This window comes from Elaeis guineensis, chromosome 15 (assembly GCF_000442705.2).
Source record: "Elaeis guineensis isolate ETL-2024a chromosome 15, EG11, whole genome shotgun sequence".
NCBI lineage: Eukaryota > Viridiplantae > Streptophyta > Magnoliopsida > Arecales > Arecaceae > Elaeis > Elaeis guineensis.
The window spans coordinates 59,140,454-59,161,519 of record NC_026007.2 but is presented as its reverse complement, the minus strand read 5'-3'; the positions used below and the strand labels follow the sequence as shown (position 1 = coordinate 59,161,519).

At 33.3% G+C, this 21,066-nt stretch overlaps 1 protein-coding gene and 1 non-coding gene across 2 annotated transcripts; both read left to right on the top strand.

Moving 5' to 3' along the window:
• Nucleotides 1-517: 517 nt before the first annotated feature.
• Nucleotides 518-590, top strand: TRNAA-UGC (transfer RNA alanine (anticodon UGC)). Its single transcript has one exon. It is a non-coding gene; the product is annotated as a tRNA-Ala (tRNA).
• An 18,420-nt stretch (nt 591-19,010) lies between these two features.
• LOC105058274 (expansin-A23-like) lies at nt 19,011-20,702 on the top strand. The gene is made up of 2 exons (XM_010941159.2): nt 19,011-19,140; nt 20,083-20,702. The coding sequence occupies exons 1-2, from the start codon at nt 19,011-19,013 to the stop codon at nt 20,700-20,702; spliced, it is 750 nt and encodes a 249-aa protein (XP_010939461.2).
• Nucleotides 20,703-21,066: the final 364 nt, after the last annotated feature.

The window sequence follows — 21,066 nt, the reverse complement described above, 5'->3', positions numbered from 1 at the left end:
TCTCGTTTTGCATGCGAGATGTACAGTACATCTCCATTATTTTTATTTTATTTGCCTTCTATTTTTTCATTGCTTCTTATCTTAATTCGGGCCACTTGCCCAAAAATAATTTTGGGGATGTAGCTCAAATGGTAGAGCGCTCGCTTTGCATGTGAGAGGTACAGGGTTTGATCCCCCTACATCTCCATTATTTATATTTTACATGCCTTTTATTTTTTTCTTGTCTAGGACCATCTTTAAAGATGTAGCTCGAATGGTAGAGAGCTCCTTTGCATGCGAGGCGTACAGGATTTGATCCTCTGCATCTCTGTTGCTTTTATTTTATTAACCTTTTATTTTTTCTCTGCTATTTTTCAACCATGACAGCTACTTACGCACCATTGCCCTAATGATGTAACTCAAATGGTATAGCATTTACTTTTTAGTATTCTTTGCCTTTCGTCTCCATTGTACTATGTATTTTATCTGTCTTTTATTTTTATATAATTTAATGAACTCCTGAACTAATTGCATGATTGGGGATGTAGCTCAAATGGTAGAGCGCTCGCTTTGCATGCGAGAGGTACAGGGTTCGATCCCCTGCATCTCCATTATTTTTATGTTATTAGCTTTTTATTTTTTTTCTTTGCTATATTCTTTATTTGAATAGCTATTAAAGACAATCAGAGCACTAAAAATATCAAATTTTAAATAGATTTGTTTGAAAGTCGATTAAAAATAAATATAGTTTGGACCTCAGCCCCATGATTCCCTCCTCTTCATCCATTTTTAGATTTTTCACCACCAACACCTCTCCTTTCGAACCTTCCACGTTGGCACTATCTTCTCCTTTGCCTTTACATCATCCTCTACCAACAGAAAGATGTTCCCCATCCAAAACTCCACTCTCACCCTCAAAAAACTCCACCTTCCTCCTCCTACAAGCTCTTTGTTTGCACAAGTTCTCTCTCTCCTGGAATCCCACCCACCCCTTCCACATATTCATCCTCCATTCCTCCTCCTCGTTCTGCCATGTTATGGCCAACAAGCTCCTTGACATTCTCAGTAAGGTCGACAATATCCTTCTCTTTGGATTTTTTTCTCCACAACATGCTTGTTAGCCCCACAACCTTTGTTTCATTGCCTACTGCCTTGCCTAATGTAAGAGATCAAAAAAATGTGTTAAGCTCTTGCAACTCATTCACTCATGGGATAACAATTTCCTTTACAATGTCAAGATTTGCATCACATTGATGAACCTCTCACCGAAAGGAGGTTAGTTGACTCTGTCAACATAGTGGTGGCAAAGTTAAACGTTATTATGCGAAATGAGGCTATTTATAGGTTTCTGATGGTTGGATTATGAAAAGCCAGGGATTTGGTGGAGGCATCCAAGCTCCAAAACAAAATGATAGGGGCTTGAATTGGATGTAGAATTATAACAACCAGAATCTTATCAAAAAGCTAGTTAGAAAGTATTGTTTATATTTCTTAGCTCTACTTAAGTACCTAAGATCTTCCTTCGCATGTAGTCGATATGAGACTAAAGATATGTATGCACTAGTCTTCATATACTACCATGTTTAAGCTTTAGTATCCTTGCAAGGCTAAATTTCCAAATCAACCAATTCAATCACAAACACCATGATCAATCGGTTGTCAACCCTAAAAGAACTCATGTTACAATATCCTCTAGTCTACACTATAAGAAAAAATAAAATTAAAAATAAAAAAATCTATTTCTAAATAAAAAAATTTCATTGCTAAATGTATTTAGCAACGGAATAGAAACAAAAAAATTCTATTTCTATTTATCCCGTTGCAAAATTCATTAGAAACGAATTTTTGCATCCGTTTCTAAATTTATAAATAAATTAGTAACTGAATTTTTTCCATTTCAAATTAGCAACTGAAATATATCCATTTCAAATTAGCAACAGATATATTTTCATTTTAAATTAGCAACGGAATACTTTTCCGTTGCTAATTTGAAATGAAAATATTTCTGTTGCTAATTTGAAATGAAAAGAGATTTTATTGCTAAATAGAAATAAAATATTTTATTTCTAATTAAAAATAAAAATTTTATTTTTAAATAAAAATAAAAATATTTTTCATTTCAAATTAGCAATGGAAATGATTTTCGCTGCTAATTTGAAATGGAATATCTTTCAGTTTTTATTTAGAAATGGAAGCAGTTTCTGTTGCTAATTAGAAATGAAAATAACTTCCGTTGCTAATTAAAAATAAAAATTTTATTTTTGTTTCATTTCAAATCAGATAAAAAATTAAAAAAATTCCTTTTTAAAAGCAGAACTATAATCCATTTCTAATCACAAATGGAATTTTATTTCTATTCTGTTTCTAAATTTATAGAAATAAAAAAAATAAAAAATTTTTATTTATAATTTTTTACTTAATCCTGTATTTTATGTCCAATGTTCAATTAAAAAACTAAATATGATAAAAAAATATATTTTATTAATATAAATAATAGATACAATGTAGCATTAAAATTAAAATACATCAAATAGTCTGATAAAAAAAAAATCTAAAATCTAACTGTCATCATCATCATCTGGTAGAGTATCTGGATCTGGGGATATAAACTTTGAGCAGCTCATCATCCGCTACATTATCTCCTCCATCTGGCGCATTCGAAAGAGATTCTGTTGCTAAATAGAAATAAAATATTTTATTTCTAATTAAAAATAAAAAATTTATTTTTAAATATAAATGAAAATATTTTTCATTTCAAATTAGCAATGGAAATAATTTTCGCTGCTAATTGAAATGGAATATCTTTCAGTTTTTATTTAGAAATGGAAGCAGTTTCTGTTGCTAATTAGAAATAAAAACAACTTCCGTTGCTAATTAAAAATAAAAATTTTATTTTTGTTTCATTTCAAATTAGATAAAAAATTAAAAAAATTACTTTTTAGAAGCAGAACTATAATCCATTTCTAATCACAAATAGAATTTTATTTCTATTCTGTTTCTAAATTTATAGAAATAAAAAAAATAAAAAATTTTATTTATAATTTTTTACTTAATCCTATATTTTATGTCCAATGTTCAATTAGAAAACTAAATATGATAAAAAATATATTTTATTAATATAAATAATAGATACAATGTAGCATTAAAATTAAAATACATCAAATAGTCTTATAAAAAAAAAATCTAAAATCTAACTGTCATCATCATCTGATAGAGTATCTGGATCTAGGGATATAAACTTTGAGCGACTCATCATCTGCTGCATTATCTCCTCCATCTAGCGCATCCGATTTTGCAACATCTGCTCTCTCATTTTTCACTCCTCATTCCGCTCCTTCAATGTAGCAATAGTCTGCTGGAGCTCCTGATTTGCAATAATGATCTTCTGAAGCTGTTGATTCTGCTCTGTCAATTTCTCTTTTAGCTGTTAAAGCTTGTTCTCCAATGCCTCTGAATGCATGTGAGATGACGTAGTTGAGGATGATTCGTAAGATAACTGAGGATAAAAAGTAGATGCCTGAGAATCCATTCCATACACTCTACACTTTTTCTCTCCCCTAACGGTCTCATACCAAAGCTATCTCTCATCCAAACTAGGAGGCTTACTGCATCCCTCTTGTGGCGAGACATCTGCTCCTTAAGTATATTATAGCGATCCTGCATCATATCAATTATTAAATATTATCCTCAAAATTTATCTCACAGTGCAAATATTAAAAGATAGTCAATTTAAATACTTATTCACTTACATAAATAGTCTTTGCCCATCCATCAATAAGTTCATCATTTGCCTTCCTAGTATGGGTCACCTCGAATAGCTCATGTGGGAGAGGTTCTCAACCATGCTTCTCTCACTGAAAAATTCATCAATTTAAATAACTTGCATTAAAATCAATAGACACAAATAAACATAAAAAAATGAACTCACAAATCTCTGAGCATGTCGTATATGGAAAATAAAGCCCCCTGTATGGCTAGATATCCTAGATCCTGGTCCACCAGTCTCACTGAGGTGATTTGCTCTAAATTGATCTCTACGAGCTTTGAAATCTTCTTTAGCCTATTCGTCCAATCTTTACCATGCAGTATCAAAGACATGTATAGGCTTCTCCTTCAACTTCCTCATGGAATGCATGAGGGCACTGTATCGCTCTCCAGCTTTATGTCTCCAATCTGTCTGAATTTTTAAGGTTATGACCTCATCCCACTCGAAATATTTCTACAGTAAAATAAATAAATAAAAAATAATAACATCCCATGTAAGAATATTCAACATAAAAATTTAAAATAAAATAAAATAAAATAGAGGCTTGGTTGCAAAAATTGATGGCTTTGGATCACTTCCTATATAAGTCCATCATCATATTCATATTGATGGGTTATTGCTTAAGTCGATAATCGACCATAGAGAATTGTACACAGTGAGTTTGATTTTTCATCCAAGTTGCTCAAGATCAGATATGAACAATTACAATCATCAAGTAATATTTATTATGCAGAGATAGGTGACCATAAAATCAACTAAGATATAGATTGACATATTTCATGTATGCTATCAGATCAAATCAACTAAGCTATATACATATTTCATACAAATTATTAATAAAATATATTTATAATTTTTATTTATAAAAATTTAACTCTTGCTTTAGCCTAATTATTGATAAGTATTAATATTTTATATTTGATTAAATTATTTATTACCTGAAATTCTTTTCAATAGAAATTCTTTGTTTCCTAAGAGATGGTCTTCTAGTAATGTCCATCCTTGTCTAGCTTTTCTATGAAAATTGATGCTATCTTTCGAGCACACATCTCAGAGGATTCTAAAATGTTAAAAAAATAACAGATTGTACAAATGATTAGCATCAATAAAATATAATTAAATATTATATAAAATTTAATTAAAAATATTAGTACTTATTATTGATTGCAGTTATGACTGATCTCCTATTTTGACGATCACGAGATAATGTATCTGAAGATGGTGTCGGGGTAGCAGATGGGCCTCCAGCATCCATTGTGGGTGCTCCACTAGTAGGAACATTGGATGAGACAACTATAGGAGCAGATGGTAATAATGATCATACTGTAGAAGGTGAAGGAGCATCGACCTCAGCTAGCATATATGGCTCTCTATGCATATCGCCATCATCCTCTGTACGAAGGATTGGTCTAGAAGATCCTATTCTCTTTCCTCTGTCAGCTTTAGACCCTTCTCTCCGACTGATTTTTCTCATCCTACAAAAAAAAAATATATAATTTTATAATACCATTATTTTCTAACTTCATTCACAAAAATAAAAATAAAAATAAAAATAAAAATTAATTATTCATTCACACAAATACCGTTATTCACTATCTTCATAATCTTCATCATCGATTTCTGAGTCAAGCTGAGGCTCCTCTTCATCCTCAACTTCCTCATCATCAATTTCAATTAGCATCCCATTTGGATTATTCAAAGATTGTTGTGCATCGTCAACATCTATTTGTATTGATGGTATTTTTATTTCATCTTGTTGAAAAGGTACATCACATGATAGGATAGTTGTCTCCTTTACTTTAGGAAGCTCTACAACAGATCTAGTTTTTATTTTAAAAACTGCCCACCAATCAATCTTGTCACACTTTAAACTAGGATATGTCATATCATTGACTTGAGCAGCTTGAATAGTAAGAACAAATGGTTCATATCTATTAAAAGATCGCTTATGATTAACATTAATAAGATTATATTATTGATGAACTTTTGTTCCCACATTTTGTGTCGGATCAAACCAATCACATTTAAATAAGAAAGTTCTCTTGATTGGTAATCCCGGATACTCCAGACGTATAATTTCAATCAACTGTCCATAGTAGTCCCTCTTATCAATACTGTAATTAACATCCTTTATGTACACACCACTATTCATTTGGCCTTATCTGAATCATAACTTTTAGTGTGAAACTTATAACCATTCACTACATAGCAGCTATAGATCATCACACTTTTTAACAGACCCTTTGCAACAGCCTTTAAGAATTGGTTCGAGATATTTTTGGAGGGATCGTGTGCATATTTATAGAACCACATTGTAAATTTACACTCTAGTTTCTTATCAACGACTGTCTCAGTGATTTGTGGATGCATATGTCGTAACTTATTAACAAAAATATATCAAATAATAAAAAAATAAATTAATATAGATTTACAAATATTATAATCTTCTTCTATTATTAATGGTTATAAATAATTCAATGTAAAAATATATAAATTTATATTATAAATACGTACTCAATATATGGTTTCATTTTTGGATAATTCAATAGGATATACATTTGAGCAGCTCGATGTTCATCTTTTATAAGATATCTAACTTTTTCTCTACTAAGTGACCTACTACAATGAGTAAAAATTGATAGATTTTCTTTATATTTTTTTATGACTTCTTCACCACCATCATTACATGGCACCTTTCGATGTCTTGTGTTCATATGTGGCTCGAAATAATGAGCACAGAATAATGATGCTTCTTCAACTAAGTAAGCATTGCATATTGAACCTTCAATTTTGGTTTTATTTTTTATATTATTTTTTAACTTTTTAAGGTACCTATAATGATAAAATTCATATTTAACAAATTTTATAATTATTTACATAATGAGGATATAGAAAAAAAAATTAAACTATTTACCTCTCAAAGGAATACATCCACCGATATTGTACTGAACCCGCAATCCATGCTTCATAAGCCAAATGCACAGGAAGATGCTCCATAAAGTCCAAGAAACTTGAGGAGAAATATACACTCTAGCTTACAGATGATAAAAAAAATCTCTTCATTTATTCATAACATATCTCTCTCTCAGATTACAGTCGAAGTTAGCTCTCTGAAGAAATTGCCCAATTCTATCAATGCCTGCCAAATATTTGCTGGCAGTAGTTCATGAAATGCTATGGGGAGTAATCTTTGTATCAAAGTATGACAATTATGACTATTCATCCCAAACAGCTTCAACTTTTGTATGTCCACACATCTGTCCATGTTTGACACATATCCATCTGAGAATCTTACATTTTTAAGTCACTCGCACAATACTACTTTTGATTGTTTGTCTAGAGTGTAACATACCTTTGGATATTTCTCTGTCGCTTCATTCTGTTCCAACTCAGGCCAACGACATAATTCCTTCAAATCTTCTCTTGATTTGATATTGTCCTTAGTCTTTCTTTCAACATTCATTATCATATTGAAAATATTTTTCAACATATTTTTCTCGATGTGCATGATATCAAGGTTGTGTCGAATGAGGTTCGTACTCCAATAAGACAAATCTCAAAAAATACTTTATTTTTTCCAACCGCTAGTCTTAGCAATGTAGGAGTTAGTCTCATCTGCACCCAACTCATGAACCTTCATTAACCCAAATCATCTATTTGTTTCAAAATCTCAACACTAGATAGAATGGGTGGAGCCATTTTTGCTACTATTTTGTTCTTCTAAAAGCTATTTTGTTCCTTTTGAACGAATGACCACGAAGTAAGAACTTATGGTGATTGTCAAACCATTATTGTTTATGATTGTTTGTCAGAGTAAATGCATCCGACTCTGTCATGCAATATAGACAAGCGGTCCTACCGCAGTACTCCATCCTGACAACATTGAATATACAGAAAAATCACTTATTGTCCACATAAGTGCAACACACATTTCAAACTTATTCTTCTTTGAAGTATTGTATGTCTCAACCCCCACATCTCACAACTATTTCAACTTTACAATTAGAGGCTGCAAGTACACATCCAACTTATCCTTTAGGTTTCGGAGATCAGGAACAATTATAGTTAGGAATATATACTCCTCTTTCATACACAACCAAGGAGGCAAGTTGTACGAAATGATAATGACAAGCCAAGAAGAATATTGTTGACCTGACTGTCCAAATGGTTGAAACCCATTAGTGCACAGTTCTAATCTTACATTTCAAATTTTTGATGCAAAATAATAATATGTTTTATTAAAATACTTTCATGCAGGTGTGTTTGAACAATGATACATAACCCCTTCTTCAGCCTCATGCTCAGCATGCCATCTCATTTTCTTTGCTGTTACATTCTACGCATATAATCTTTGCAACCTTGGTATGAGGGGAAAGTAATATATCTTCTTCTATGGAACATTGATTTTATGCTTAGAAGATCTTCCTTTTCTTCACTTGTACCTAGAATGCTCACAGAATTTATAACTTGTTAATTCACTGTCTTCACCTCAATATATCACATATCTATTATTACAGTAATGAATCTTCTCTACTGATAGTCCCAAGGCTTGGACCGACTTCTTTGTATTGTAGAAGTTGTCTGTCATTACATTATCAGTTGGTAATATCTCTTTCATAAATTGATAAATGTCATCAAAACATCTCTCAAACAAATGATATTTTGCCTTTATGTTCAACATCCTCGTGACAGCTGATAACTGCGAATGGTTTTCACAACCCAGCCATACCTCCTGTTCAGTAGCTCTTAACATGTCATACAATTTTTGAGCTGAAGGATTTGGAGGTTCCTCTGTATCATTCGAAAAGAAATATGGACTTGTAGCATCCATTACTATCTGCTGGTATGCATTGGATGATGTAGTCTCAACATCTGGAATCGACACTTCTATCCTAAATTGTATATTTTGATTAACTTCATATTCACTCTTTTAATTTTTTCATGCAGAATCCATTGATTATAATTTGATACAAAGCCATACTTCATCAAATGATGCCTAATTATATTCTCGTCAACAAAGCTATGATTCTGACACTTACGAAAATTACATGGACACTTGAGTTTATCCCCATCCACACATTCTAGATGCCTTTTAGCAAAATCAATAAATTTTTCTAAATCTTGCAAGAAATCTTGATTTAATAGGCCATCCTTAAGCCTAGAATACATCCACCTCCGATCCGAATTCATGTTGTCAATCTGTGTTATTATCAAAGAATATTAATTTTTTATGCAATTATTAAATATATAACATGTACTTAAACCCCTTATAGCTCCATTTTATATTAAAAGGTAAGGACCTAGCCCATTCAGAAATGCACCGTCACTTCCAACAAAGATGGATAATGTATGTCCATATATATATATAAATTTTGACAGCATCTTTCTCTAGTTCTCCAAGTGCACGAAATAAAATATGCACCTAGAGAATAAGGAGAGATGATACCGAAATTATACAAATATATGAATAAATATTTAAATCCATCCTATTGACAAGTATAGTAGGCAATTCCAAAATGTCCAACTAGAAAATTCAGTGCCCTCTCACATCAGTCATGAGTAGGACACTGAATGGGTTTCTAAGTTTAAGAAAAATTCTATCGAAAATCTGATAGATTTTTCCCCTGAAATTTCAAACATCATCAAAAAATTAATATAAAAATCAAACATTATCAACTTTTCTATAAATCAATGGTGTACAAGACAAATGTAAAGGGTCTCTCTGTAGCTCATATTAACAGACATTTGTTCAAGATATTTCTATATAAACTGACCATTTGAATTTTATACTTAAAAACAAAAGATGGTTGGACAAATAATATAAAACAAGCAGATTTCTAAATCCAATAAGAGATGTAAATAGAATTCAGCAGCATCAAGAATCAAAATATCCATATCAGATAAATAAACAAATTAAGAAAATAAAAATATATATTAAATCAGGTAAGTTAAAAATCAGATAAAGTGAAAAATATACTTTCAGCAATTCCAGCAAAGAGAGTTGGTTCTCAAGTGAGGAAATATGTATCATCCCTGAAGGTTGAGACATGTCAACAGCACTACTAATATTTTTTATCCTTTATATTATACATGCTCAAAACCCTACCTAAAAAGCACTTGGAATGAAAATCCTCAAGGCTTTCATAACTTCTGAAAGAGAGAATTTTATTAAGCATATGATAATTTTTTTTCATGTTTAGCTAAGAATCTAGAAGAAAAATCAATCAAATAACCACCATATGACAAAATATACATCGAGATGGACTACTACATAAAGGAAATAAATCTGATGTCCTCCTCATGGGAGTGAGGAGTTCGAGACCGGCAAGAGCCGGAAAGGTACTCCATCAGATTCGTGGGGTAGAGCCGGAGGGAGCCGGGAAGGGCCTCCATCATATTCGTGGGGCAGAGCCGGAGATCTCTCAGGATGGTAGGCCATGCAGTGGTGAAGGAGGAGGACTCCTCACTCCCGTGACTTCGGCCTCCTCTATGATCTAACTCCCCATGCGGTGCTGCCTCCTTCATGCCCTCCCCCTCCCCCCAGCTGTCCTGCCTCCTCCATGCCTCCCCCCTTCGACCCCTATCTCCGTCTCAGAGAGAAAAATAATAAAAAAAAATATTAAGGAGGGACTCATAAGCTTCAAAGCTCGCTGTCGTCGGTTCACTGTGCGTTGGTGTTGTCTCGACATTGGTGCTGCTGTTTCTCTCCTCCTCTGCCGCTTGGATGCCACTCACTTCACCAGACGTGGTCATCCCAATTGGCTAATTCCTAATCCTAAACACCATCGCCCAGAAGAAGAGTAGAAGAAGAAGGTGAGAAAACGTAACCTATCATGGTATGCGAGAAGACGCGTGGGGTCGGATGTTTTATTTGCTTTGGCAGTGGGAAGGCTTAATTTTGATGGTCCATCCCATGGTGGATAACACACCACACCACCCCTTGTATTTCACCAATTCCTGATTGTGCGTTCTCCACCATATATGTGCTCTGAGATTTGCCTTGGTCCACTTGAACCAGGTGCATGCAAAAATTTCTCAGTGAGAAGGGTTTTCAGATGGAAGATTTTAAATCCAATGATTAGATCTGGTCATGAGTAACCTATTTCTTGATCGGATCCTAATGTCGAATTCAAACCCAACCTAATAGAAGATTGGATCAGATTGGATTAGGTCCATAATCAAAATTTTTAACTCAATAGATCATCTATGCTGGGTCTATCTATATCTAACCAGGTCCTAACTTAAAAATTTTGGATTTGAATCGAGTCTGAGTCAAGTCTAGATCAAAAAAGCTAACTACATTTTAACTTAATAGGACTTCAATCATTATTCAAACCTTGTTTCCAATCCAATGGGATAACAAAAAAAAAATAACAGCCATCCATAGCATGTACCCTCTACCATTTTTTCGATGGCATTCCACCCCCCTAACCTCCTCGGCAAGGGGGCGCTACCCTCCTTGACCCCTCACCCACTGACCGCACAACAGGACCCGCGACTATCAGTCATAGCGCATGTATAAGACTCGGATCAAGAGGGATGGATCGGGCTCATTATCCCAACACCGGCTTGAGATGAGTATGGGTTGGATACAGAATTTTTAATTATTAGTAATGCTAAATTTTATCATAAAAAAATTATATATTATCTTAGTCTAAATAGTTGTACTAATTAATTTCTTGATGGAAAAGATATTTTAGAACAATAATATAAAATTTTTAAAAAATTAAAATTAAATTATTATTGATTTTTGATATTTTTGTTCATGATGTATATCAAAATTTCATAAAATTTAGATAAAAATTCTCTATTCACTCAATCATGAATCTTTCCTACCTCATTTTATTTTTAAGTACATATTTGGAAATTGAGAAAGTAAGGAAGATATTCACAATATTTATGAAGGAAATAGAAACAAAAATAAATTATGTTTCAAAATTTACAAGCAAAAAGTTATTCTATTTCTACATTTGAAACAGAAAATATAATTCGTTGCAAATTTTAAAAATAAAATAAAATTTTGTTTTAAATTTTACAAATGGAATCAAAGTGTCGTTTCAAATCTTAAAAATGGAATATATTTTTGTTTCTAATTTAGCAACGAAATTATGATTCTATTTCTAAATTAGAAGTAGAAATAATTCCATTGTTAAAATAGAAATTTTGTGTCTAATTTAAAAAGCAAAAAATTCAATTCATTTCTATATTTTGATGTAAATAAAAAAATCGTTAAATTAATTTTGATGGATCCATTGATGAATTTCTTAATTGAGCAATTATTTATTTGCATAACTGCATAAGGATATTTCTTGATAGAGCAGTTATTTTTTGATGGAGCAGTTAGAAAGTGGTCGGGTTAGAGCTAGATGTGGTGGTTAATCTTAAGGTTGAAGGAGGTGCTAGGGGCAGTGGCTGCTCTGTAAGTTGGAGAGATCGAGAGAGGAAGACATAAGCTAGCTAGGTGAAATTGTCGATATGAGAATAATTGAAAGATGATCATTAAATATTTTAATAGTTAAAATAATTGAAATGGTTATACATCTATTAATTAAAAATATATTAAGTTAATTTACGCAATACTTAAAGATTTTATTTTAATTTGTTATAAAATATAAAATAATATTAAAATAATTTTTAATCTTGAAATATATTATAAACGAAAAATTTTTTATTGTTAATATTAGAAATGGATATTAATTATCCATTGATAAATTAGAAATGAAATCTCGTTCTATTTCTAAAATTAGAAATAGAAACTTTTTCGTTGCTAATATTAGCAATAGAATTTTGTTCCATTTCTAAATTTAGAAACTGATGGCTTTTCGATTACTAAAATAGAAATGGAAGCACTATCCGTTGCTAAAATTAGCAACAAAAAAAATTTTTGTTTCTAATTTAGCAACTTCCGACGGTTCCATTTTTAAATTTAGTAACGGTTGGTACTTTAGTTTCTAAATTTAAAATAAAAAATTTATCCATTTTAGAATTAGAAACAAAATTATTATCTATTTCTTCTATTTCTAAAATTTGAAATAGAAACTTTTTCGTTGCTAATATTAGCAATGGAATTTTGTTTCATTTCTAAATTTAGAAACTGATGGCTTTTCGATTACTAAAATAGAAATGGAAGCACTATCCGTTGCTAAAATTAGCAACAGAAAAAATTTTTGTTTCTAATTTAGCAACTTCCGACGGTTTCATTTTTAAATTTAGTAACGGTTGGTACTTTAGTTTCTAAATTTAAAATAAAAATTTTATCCATTTTAGAATTAGAAACAAAATTATTATCTATTTCTTCTATTTCTAAAATTAGAAATAGAAACTTTTTCGTTGCTAATATTAGCAATGGAATTTTGTTCCATTTCTAAATTTAAAAACTGATGGCTTTTCGATTACTAAAATAGAAATGGAAGCACTATCCGTTGCTAAAATTAGCAACAGAAAAAATTTTTGTTCCTAATTTAGCAACTACTGACGGTTCCATTTTTAAATTTAGTAATGGTTGGTACTTTGGTTTCTAAATTTAAAATGAAAATTTTACCCATTTTAGAATTAGAAACAAAATTATTATCTATTTCTAAATTTAGCAATAGAAACTTTCTATTTCTAATTTCCATTGCAATTCCATTTCTAATCTGTTTTAAAATTTTTCACTAAATATTGGCATTCAATTTAGAAATGAAAAGTTTTTTATTTCTAAATTCCGTTACAAATTCATTTTTAAACCGTTTCTAATATCTTTTGTCAAATTTTGTTTCAGATCCATTGCAAATTGGAAACAAAAAAAATTTCGTTTCTAATTTCCATTGCAATTTCAGTTATTTCTTGTAGTGCTACATAGACTATTAGTTGGGTGCACTTTGATAATATTTATAATAACTTAGGATCTCATCTAAAATGATAAGTGGAAAGTATTATTTAAGTTCCATGGCTCAACTTAAGTATCCAAGATATTGTCCAGCGTGTAATCGGTGTGATACCGAACACATGGCTGCATAGGTTCTCATGGGAATAATATAAGGAGATTGTTATAACTTTTTTTTTGGCAAGTGATGATTCCTTTTATTCAAGAATAACCAATTTGAGGATCCCATGAGGATGTTCAAGTAAACGAAGGACCAGTGATCTTGGGCTGCCTTCTTATAAGGTGGTGATCGCTCAGCATTGCAAGAGAGAGAGGATTTTGAGTGGTTATACGGAGTTGGTAAATTGGCAAAGAAAGGGGTTGGAGTGGAAGATAATGCCACATTGGAGAATTTGATTTATGGGCTTTTGGTTAGAGGGATAGAATTTTTGATGAGGTTAAAGAGCTATATACAAGCTTATACCATCATTTAGCCAAGGGTTTGTTGAGGATAAGGAAAGCCGGGAACTCATGCTTCTAAGGAGATGATAAAGAGCCTGTAGTGCACTCTTATAGTATGCTAGTACACGGGCATTTGGAGACCACAGGTTTCAAGGATATGTTTCGATGCCCATGTTTATTTTCCACGAAACATACTAAATCCAATCATAGATGGTTGACCAATTAAGTGATGGTGGGCCTCTTAGCATTTGGAGCACTTAAGAGTCTTAGATAGGGGAGATAGTAGGACACATGACCGAAGACTTAAGACTATGGTATATTACAGATATAGGTCTCCTGGTGATCAGTCAGGGACGACTGCGGACACCAAGAATGAAACAAGATTCGTTCAGACATCAGTACAAGAGGACATCAGACAATTCATTGTCGAGGATGAGAGGATCAGAGAATAGATTCACGACACCTTCGGATAGGTCGGCGATGAGTCTAGTTGTCTGATGGAGTATCTCACTGCGTTTGCTGCCACACTTGTCAACATTTTTGCGAGATTCGTTAGAGAGCTTGGGGTTACCAAGCCTTCACAGCCTAAGTATCCTATATTTTTTTTAGTGACTATAATGAAACAGATACAAATCTATTGAAATATAATGGAATCAAGCAGAAAAATAATTGAAATTGTATGAAATGTGTTCACTTATATCAAGCAGATACTATTTTATCACTTGGTATTCAAAAATTTTGTTATCATCAATGGGGAGATTGTTGGCCAAGGTATGATTTTGATGATACAAAATATTTAAGTGCAAATGTAGTAATTGTATATTTAAGAATGATTGTAGGACCACTAAATAATCTTAAAATAGTCCATTAAAGTGAAGAAGGAATTCACTCAAATCACCCAGGTCAAAAAGGATTTCTAGCAAATTTTTTCAATATTTGACTTAGAGGATTCGACCCTAAATAGTCAGGAGCTGACTACTGAACATCCATAGTGTTAAATGAAAGACCTAGTTATGGATGAGTCGATTCTTCAAACGTCTCAGGTGAAAGATGGAGAGCCTTGAAAAACAACCCTTATAAGAGTCAACCCCAGCACTTCACATGTCGACCACTGCTAGGTCTGTGTTGACCTTGCTCAAGCTCGTGTTGATCCTAGAATAAAAAAAGTTGACCTCAGAATGATCTCAGGTGAAAGATAGAGGATGCCTAAAAAAGCTCAGTTCTCGACTTGACTTGAAGAGAAGATGAGTCGATCCCTAAAGATAATAAGTTAACCCTTGAAGAAGTCGATCGATCATTTCAGATTAGATAGCCCAATGGCTAGTTTTCTTACGAGTTTCCAATAGGAAAATTCCAACTCTAACGGCTCATTTTGCCCCTCCAACAGCTAATATAGGCGTTGCAGCCATTTCTTATGGTATTAAGGCTCGAAATGAAATGGAGAATACAAGAAAAAGAATTTTACGAGAGAAAAATAAGTTTCATCGAAAAGTATTGAATACATTTGAGAACGTCCAAAGACAGTAGTGAAATGCATTGATTGAGTAAACTTCTAATCGAATATCCAAAAGCAACACATGCTCAATTACTTAAGCATGGAAGAGCAAAACTCCAAGCTTCAACAAGCATCCACCATGACTTTCAACTAATTAAGCTTCAATGAATGTATTTTTTGCTTGTAAAGGAGCTTGAATTTGATGTTTATTTCTTCTTGTACTTATTTTTTTTTGTTAGAATAGGTTTCAAGGGAGTGACACTTGGGGGATAGGTCTGTCATAACCTTGAATTGAATGGTGTATTAAGATTAAGCCAAGGGAAGGCTCAGTTGGCAAATGTTTTGGTTGATTTCATATACAAAATTAATTGATAGATTGTCACCTCATGCAAAATAATCAAACTGTAATCAAATTGATTATAGTTGAATTCTTAAGCTGATATTCTTAGGGAGTGAAGGTAAGTGCTAAATAGAGGTGGCAAAAAATGATCCGATCCATCAATCCGATTTGCATTCGATCTGTCTTAAATAGATTTGGATTTGTATTAAACGGATTCGGATCATAAACGGATTGATCCATTTAACTTGTTTAATAATTGGATCGGATTCAAATTTTAGATAGCTGATCTATTTAACCCATTTAATAAATGGGTTGGAATAGGTCGGATAGAATTGTAATTGGCAAACCCGCATGGCTTAAAGGCTCTGAGACTTTGAGTGTAAAAGCCTAAAAGCCCTCTTTCGATCTTTGACTCTTTTCTCTCCTTCGGTCTTTCGACTCTTTTTTCCTTCGGTCCAACTTCTAGTCTTCTAGATTTAGGGTTTTGATTTTCTCCTTCGGTCCTCCACTCCTCTTTTGATGGCCACCAGTTGGTGCTTCCAGCTTCCTTCTATTTTTCAATGGCAGTTAGGGCTCCTCCACTCCTTTTTTGATGGTCGGTGCTTCCAGCTTTCTTTCCAATGACCGTCGGACGAACTGCGAAGCAATCCTCCCTTAATTTCCTCCTTTGCTTTCCTCCTTCGTCGTCGGTCCTTGAGAGGAGGGCTTGTCGGCACTTGGCTATCACTGAGGGAGGGCTTGTGCCTTTTGGTATCTTGTCCGCTCGAGATCTAAAATTTTCTTCCTTTTTTTCTTTCGATGGTTGGTGCTTTCTTCCCCAATGACTATCGCTAATGGGGGTAAGGGGTTGGTTGCTCAAGATTGAGAGTTTTTTCCCCCTTTTCTTCTTTCCATGCTTCCTTAATCCTTTGCGAGGGTATATTTTCCTTAATCCTTAATCTAAGATTTTTGAATGTTTTTTTCATAGTGCCTTATGGAAATTGAGAATTCGCTTTCTTTCATGTTTATTTTTTAGTTGGCTATTGTTGTAGATTCTTTGTTTCTAATTTTTTTGATTAATTGCTCTAATTGTTCTAATTATATTAATAACTCTACTTGCTCTAGCTTAAAACCCCAATTTATAGTTACTGACACTATTTTGTATTTTTTTGATTTCTATCTTTTATGTTGAATGTCAAAATGTGCACTATGGCCTATGTGCATTATGGAGGTTTGCTTTAAGGTTTGTATATGGAGGCTATGATATTTTTCAGATATCTTTTTACTGATTCAACTGTTTCTAACAGTAATAATTTTGGACGCTCTTCTTCTATGAGCGGCTCATTATTATCATTTTGATTTAGTTGTAGATTAAATACTAAATCTGAGTCTCCTCTTCCTCTCTCTTCCCTTCTTTGTTGTTCTAATTATTTTTAAATTTTTGATGGTTAAATAGGTTAGATCAAGTTGGGTTTGGCAAATAGATTATTTATTTAGGAAACAGATTAAACGGATTGGATCGGATTGGTTAAACAGGTTACCTATTTAATAAACAGGTTAAATAGATCGGGTCAGATGACCTATTTATTAAATAGGTCATGTTCAGATTTGAAAATCTGACCTATTTAATAAATAAGTTCGGTTCAGATTTGATATTTTTTGATCTGACCCACATCTGACCCGATCCATTTATAATCTAATCCAATTCGATTGCCACCCCTAGTGCTAACTAAGGGTGTCAATCAGGTAGGTCATGTAAGAATTCGTGTGGGCATGTATTTAGTCCCACATCGATTATTTATCGAAAAAATTTTGAATACTTATACAGGACTAAAGAATTCAAATAATACCTTTCAATTAGTCTTTTTGAATGAGGTTATGATTGTTATAAATGGTATCAAAGCAGACTTGACCTATAACTTACATGGATTAGGGGATACTATAGCATGGATTCATTTAACTGACCATCGATCGATTGTGGTGTTTATAAGTGGATGTATGGATTTGACCCTTAGCCTAGTGAGAATGTAAGACTTAAATTAATGAAGTATGTGACGATCTATGCAGACGTGTATTTAGTTCCACATTGAATATTATTCATTATACAGATCTTGAATACTTATACAAGGTCAAGGAACCCAAATAATAGCTTCTGGCTAGTCTTTTTGGAGAGGATCCTGAGTTGTTCAGGTTGGATTAGATAAGGATTGGATCAAAAATTTGTCAACCTAAATCCAATCTATTTATTAAATGGATTAAAAACTCAAATCTGAACATAATTTATTTATTAAATAGGTAATCTGATCTTTACCAAAGAAAAAAGGTAATCCAATCCGACCTACATAACCTATTTATTAAATAGGTCGAGTCAGGTTAAATGGGTTCAATAAATTAGACAGATTAAATGGGTTAAATAGATAGGGTTGAACATGTTAGCAATAGGTAAAATAGATTTTAAATAAGTTAAATAGATTAAATAAGCCAGGTTATAATTTAGCCCAATTATTAAAGGGTTAAAATGGGTTAAATAGGTCAAAGATTTAAACCTAAATCTAATCCATTTAATAAATAGATTTGGATAGCTTGATTTGTTTATAACCTAAATCTATTTATGTTAGATTCAAACCTATTTAAAACGTGTCGTTTGCGGATAAGATGAGAGAATTGGATTATAAATTTCCACTATTGGTACTCAATTACTATGAAATTATTGTGTTTACATGCGATTATTTTTTTCTCTCTTGTATTCATTTACTTCTATCTTTATTCATCGCTCTCATTTCATATTCACCTAACTTATTTCTCTAGCACATATTATTGCTTTAAATTTTTAAGAATCTAATTTATCCTCCCCATTGATTTGCATATCCGGACAATAATAAACGGCTAAGGACAACAATATACAGCTGTAAATTAGCAAATTAAGCACCACTTCCTATTTAATCTATCAAATCTTTGCTTCTAGCTAGCTAATTACCTACCCAAATACTCAAATCATTTTTTTAATACTACAAGTCTGATTTCCACCCCGTCTGCCACCATCCCTTGCCGTTATATACCACCCTCCTAAGCTGGAGTTTTCACTCATAACCTCAAACAAGCAGATAGATAGATACAGAGAGAGAGAGAGAGAGAGAGAGAGATGATGGGTTTGTCTATTGCTTGCGTTGCATGCATGGCTATGTTTTTGATGGCCTCTAGGGTGGCGGCCCAGAATGCATGGGATAACGCTTTTGCGACGTTTTATGGTGACATAAGCGGCGCAGAAACTATGGGTGAGTTATTTTTTTAATTCAATATATATGGCTTATGCATTGTAGTCTTATATAAAATCTTGCACCAATAACGACCGTTTTGTTCCTAAAAATAGAAATATTTGTAATCACAATCCGATATTTGATTTTTGTATTCGATCCGAGGGAGGGAGATAAGTTATTTTTATAGTCATAATAGGCATTATTTTCACCATATATACTTATAAAGCCTATCCTTGGCAAAGTTGAGACATAGTGGAGTACAGTTTTGCCCGTACGTGATCGATCTTGGTCCAGGATCTTTTGGTCCATTTACGTTTTTACTTAGCATAACCTACTTTGCCTCGGCAGTGCCACAAGACTCCGCATGGTTATTTTTTTTTTTAATTCAATCAATATTGATTTCAACAGTCTTCTCTTCATAATTTTTCTGAGTGTTGGTGCGTATACATATATCATGCAAACAGGATGTGTTTTTATTCGTGAATTCTCACTATAGTGGTATCATAAAAACGCTATCCAAGGAGTACAAATGCATTCCTTTTCTGGTTACATATATTAACATGATAAATTTGTCTTTACAATCTTATGCTATTTATTAGTGTATATACCAATTATATTGAAATTGATCATTGAAGCATACAGCACGATTTCCATCTTCTATGTGATCATAGAGCCTTGTTGGTTTCTAGAGAATTATGGTTGAAAGTGAAAGACCTTCCACTTGCTTTGGTAGAAGATTAGAAGTTCAATTGAAGTCCAATTTCAACCCTAATCAACATCAGTTATTGTCAGATTTCACAGCATCATGGAATATTTTTGTTAATATGCTCTTCTTTTGATTGATCTATAAGAACTGATACTTCTAAATTCTCTACCTTATGGTCTCTTCAAATTTAACTCTATCTCAATTGAAAAAGCTGCAACTTCCTCTTGTTACAATCATCCCTCATCAACCAACAGGAGGAGCATGTGGCTATGGCGACCTCCTCAAGCAAGGCTACGGCCTCGAAACGGCGGCATTGAGCACAGCCCTCTTCAACAATGGCCTCACATGTGGTGCATGCTTCGAACTCCAGTGCGTCAATGATCCCCAATGGTGTGCACCAGGGACCATCACCATTACTGCCACCAATTTCTGCCCCCCAAATAATTCCAAGCCGAGCAACAATGGTGGTTGGTGCAATCCTCCTCGCAAACACTTTGATCTCTCGATGCTAATGTTCACGAAGATTACCAAGGACTACCATGCCGGGATCGTCCCAGTGCAATACCGAAGGGTCCCATGCATCAAGCAAGGTGGCATAAGGTTTGAGATCAAGGGCAACCCAAATTGGCTCTTGGTGTTGGTCTATAATGTGGGGGGGGCCGGGGATGTGAACGCCATGCAAGTGAAGGGGTCGAGTACCGGGTGGATAACTATGGCTAGGAATTGGGGCCAAAACTGGCAGATCGGACAAAACTTGGTGGGGCAAAGCTTATCGTTTCAAGTGGCAACAAGCGATGGAAAGATGGTGCAATCCGATAATGTGGCACCATCTAACTGGCAATTTGGCCAGGTATTTGAAGGGAAGCAGTTCTAGATGAGTCACAATTGGTGTACACAAGATCATATTCTGCCCTTTTAGATTTGGAATAAGAAAAGGATTGCTATCGCATTCTCACTAAATTGTTATGGGATTGGAGATGATCATAAGTCACCTGTCTATATATTATGGCTTCAACATTGCATTCATGATTTCTGCCTGTGAGAAATAATGGCCAAAAAACTATTTGCTAGAGGAGATAACGAGAGAAAAGAGAAAAAGAGAAGAAGAGGAATATTATTTCTGTTCCCTATTTCGGATCACTTTGTTAGGAGAGAATAATATTAGTTACAACTAATCTCCACGATAAAAACCGGCTAATTAAACCAACTAACAAACACGACCCACTACGCCCACTATA

Bases quoted from the DNA above. Each gene is read 5' to 3' on its own strand.
- LOC105058274 (XM_010941159.2), top strand. From the start codon at position 19,011: ATGGGTTTGTCTATTGCTTGCGTTGCATGCATGGCTATGTTTTTGATG. The intron at 19,141-20,082 runs GTGAGTTATTTT...ATCAACCAACAG, and splicing joins AAGCGGCGCAGAAACTATGG to GAGGAGCATGTGGCTATGGC.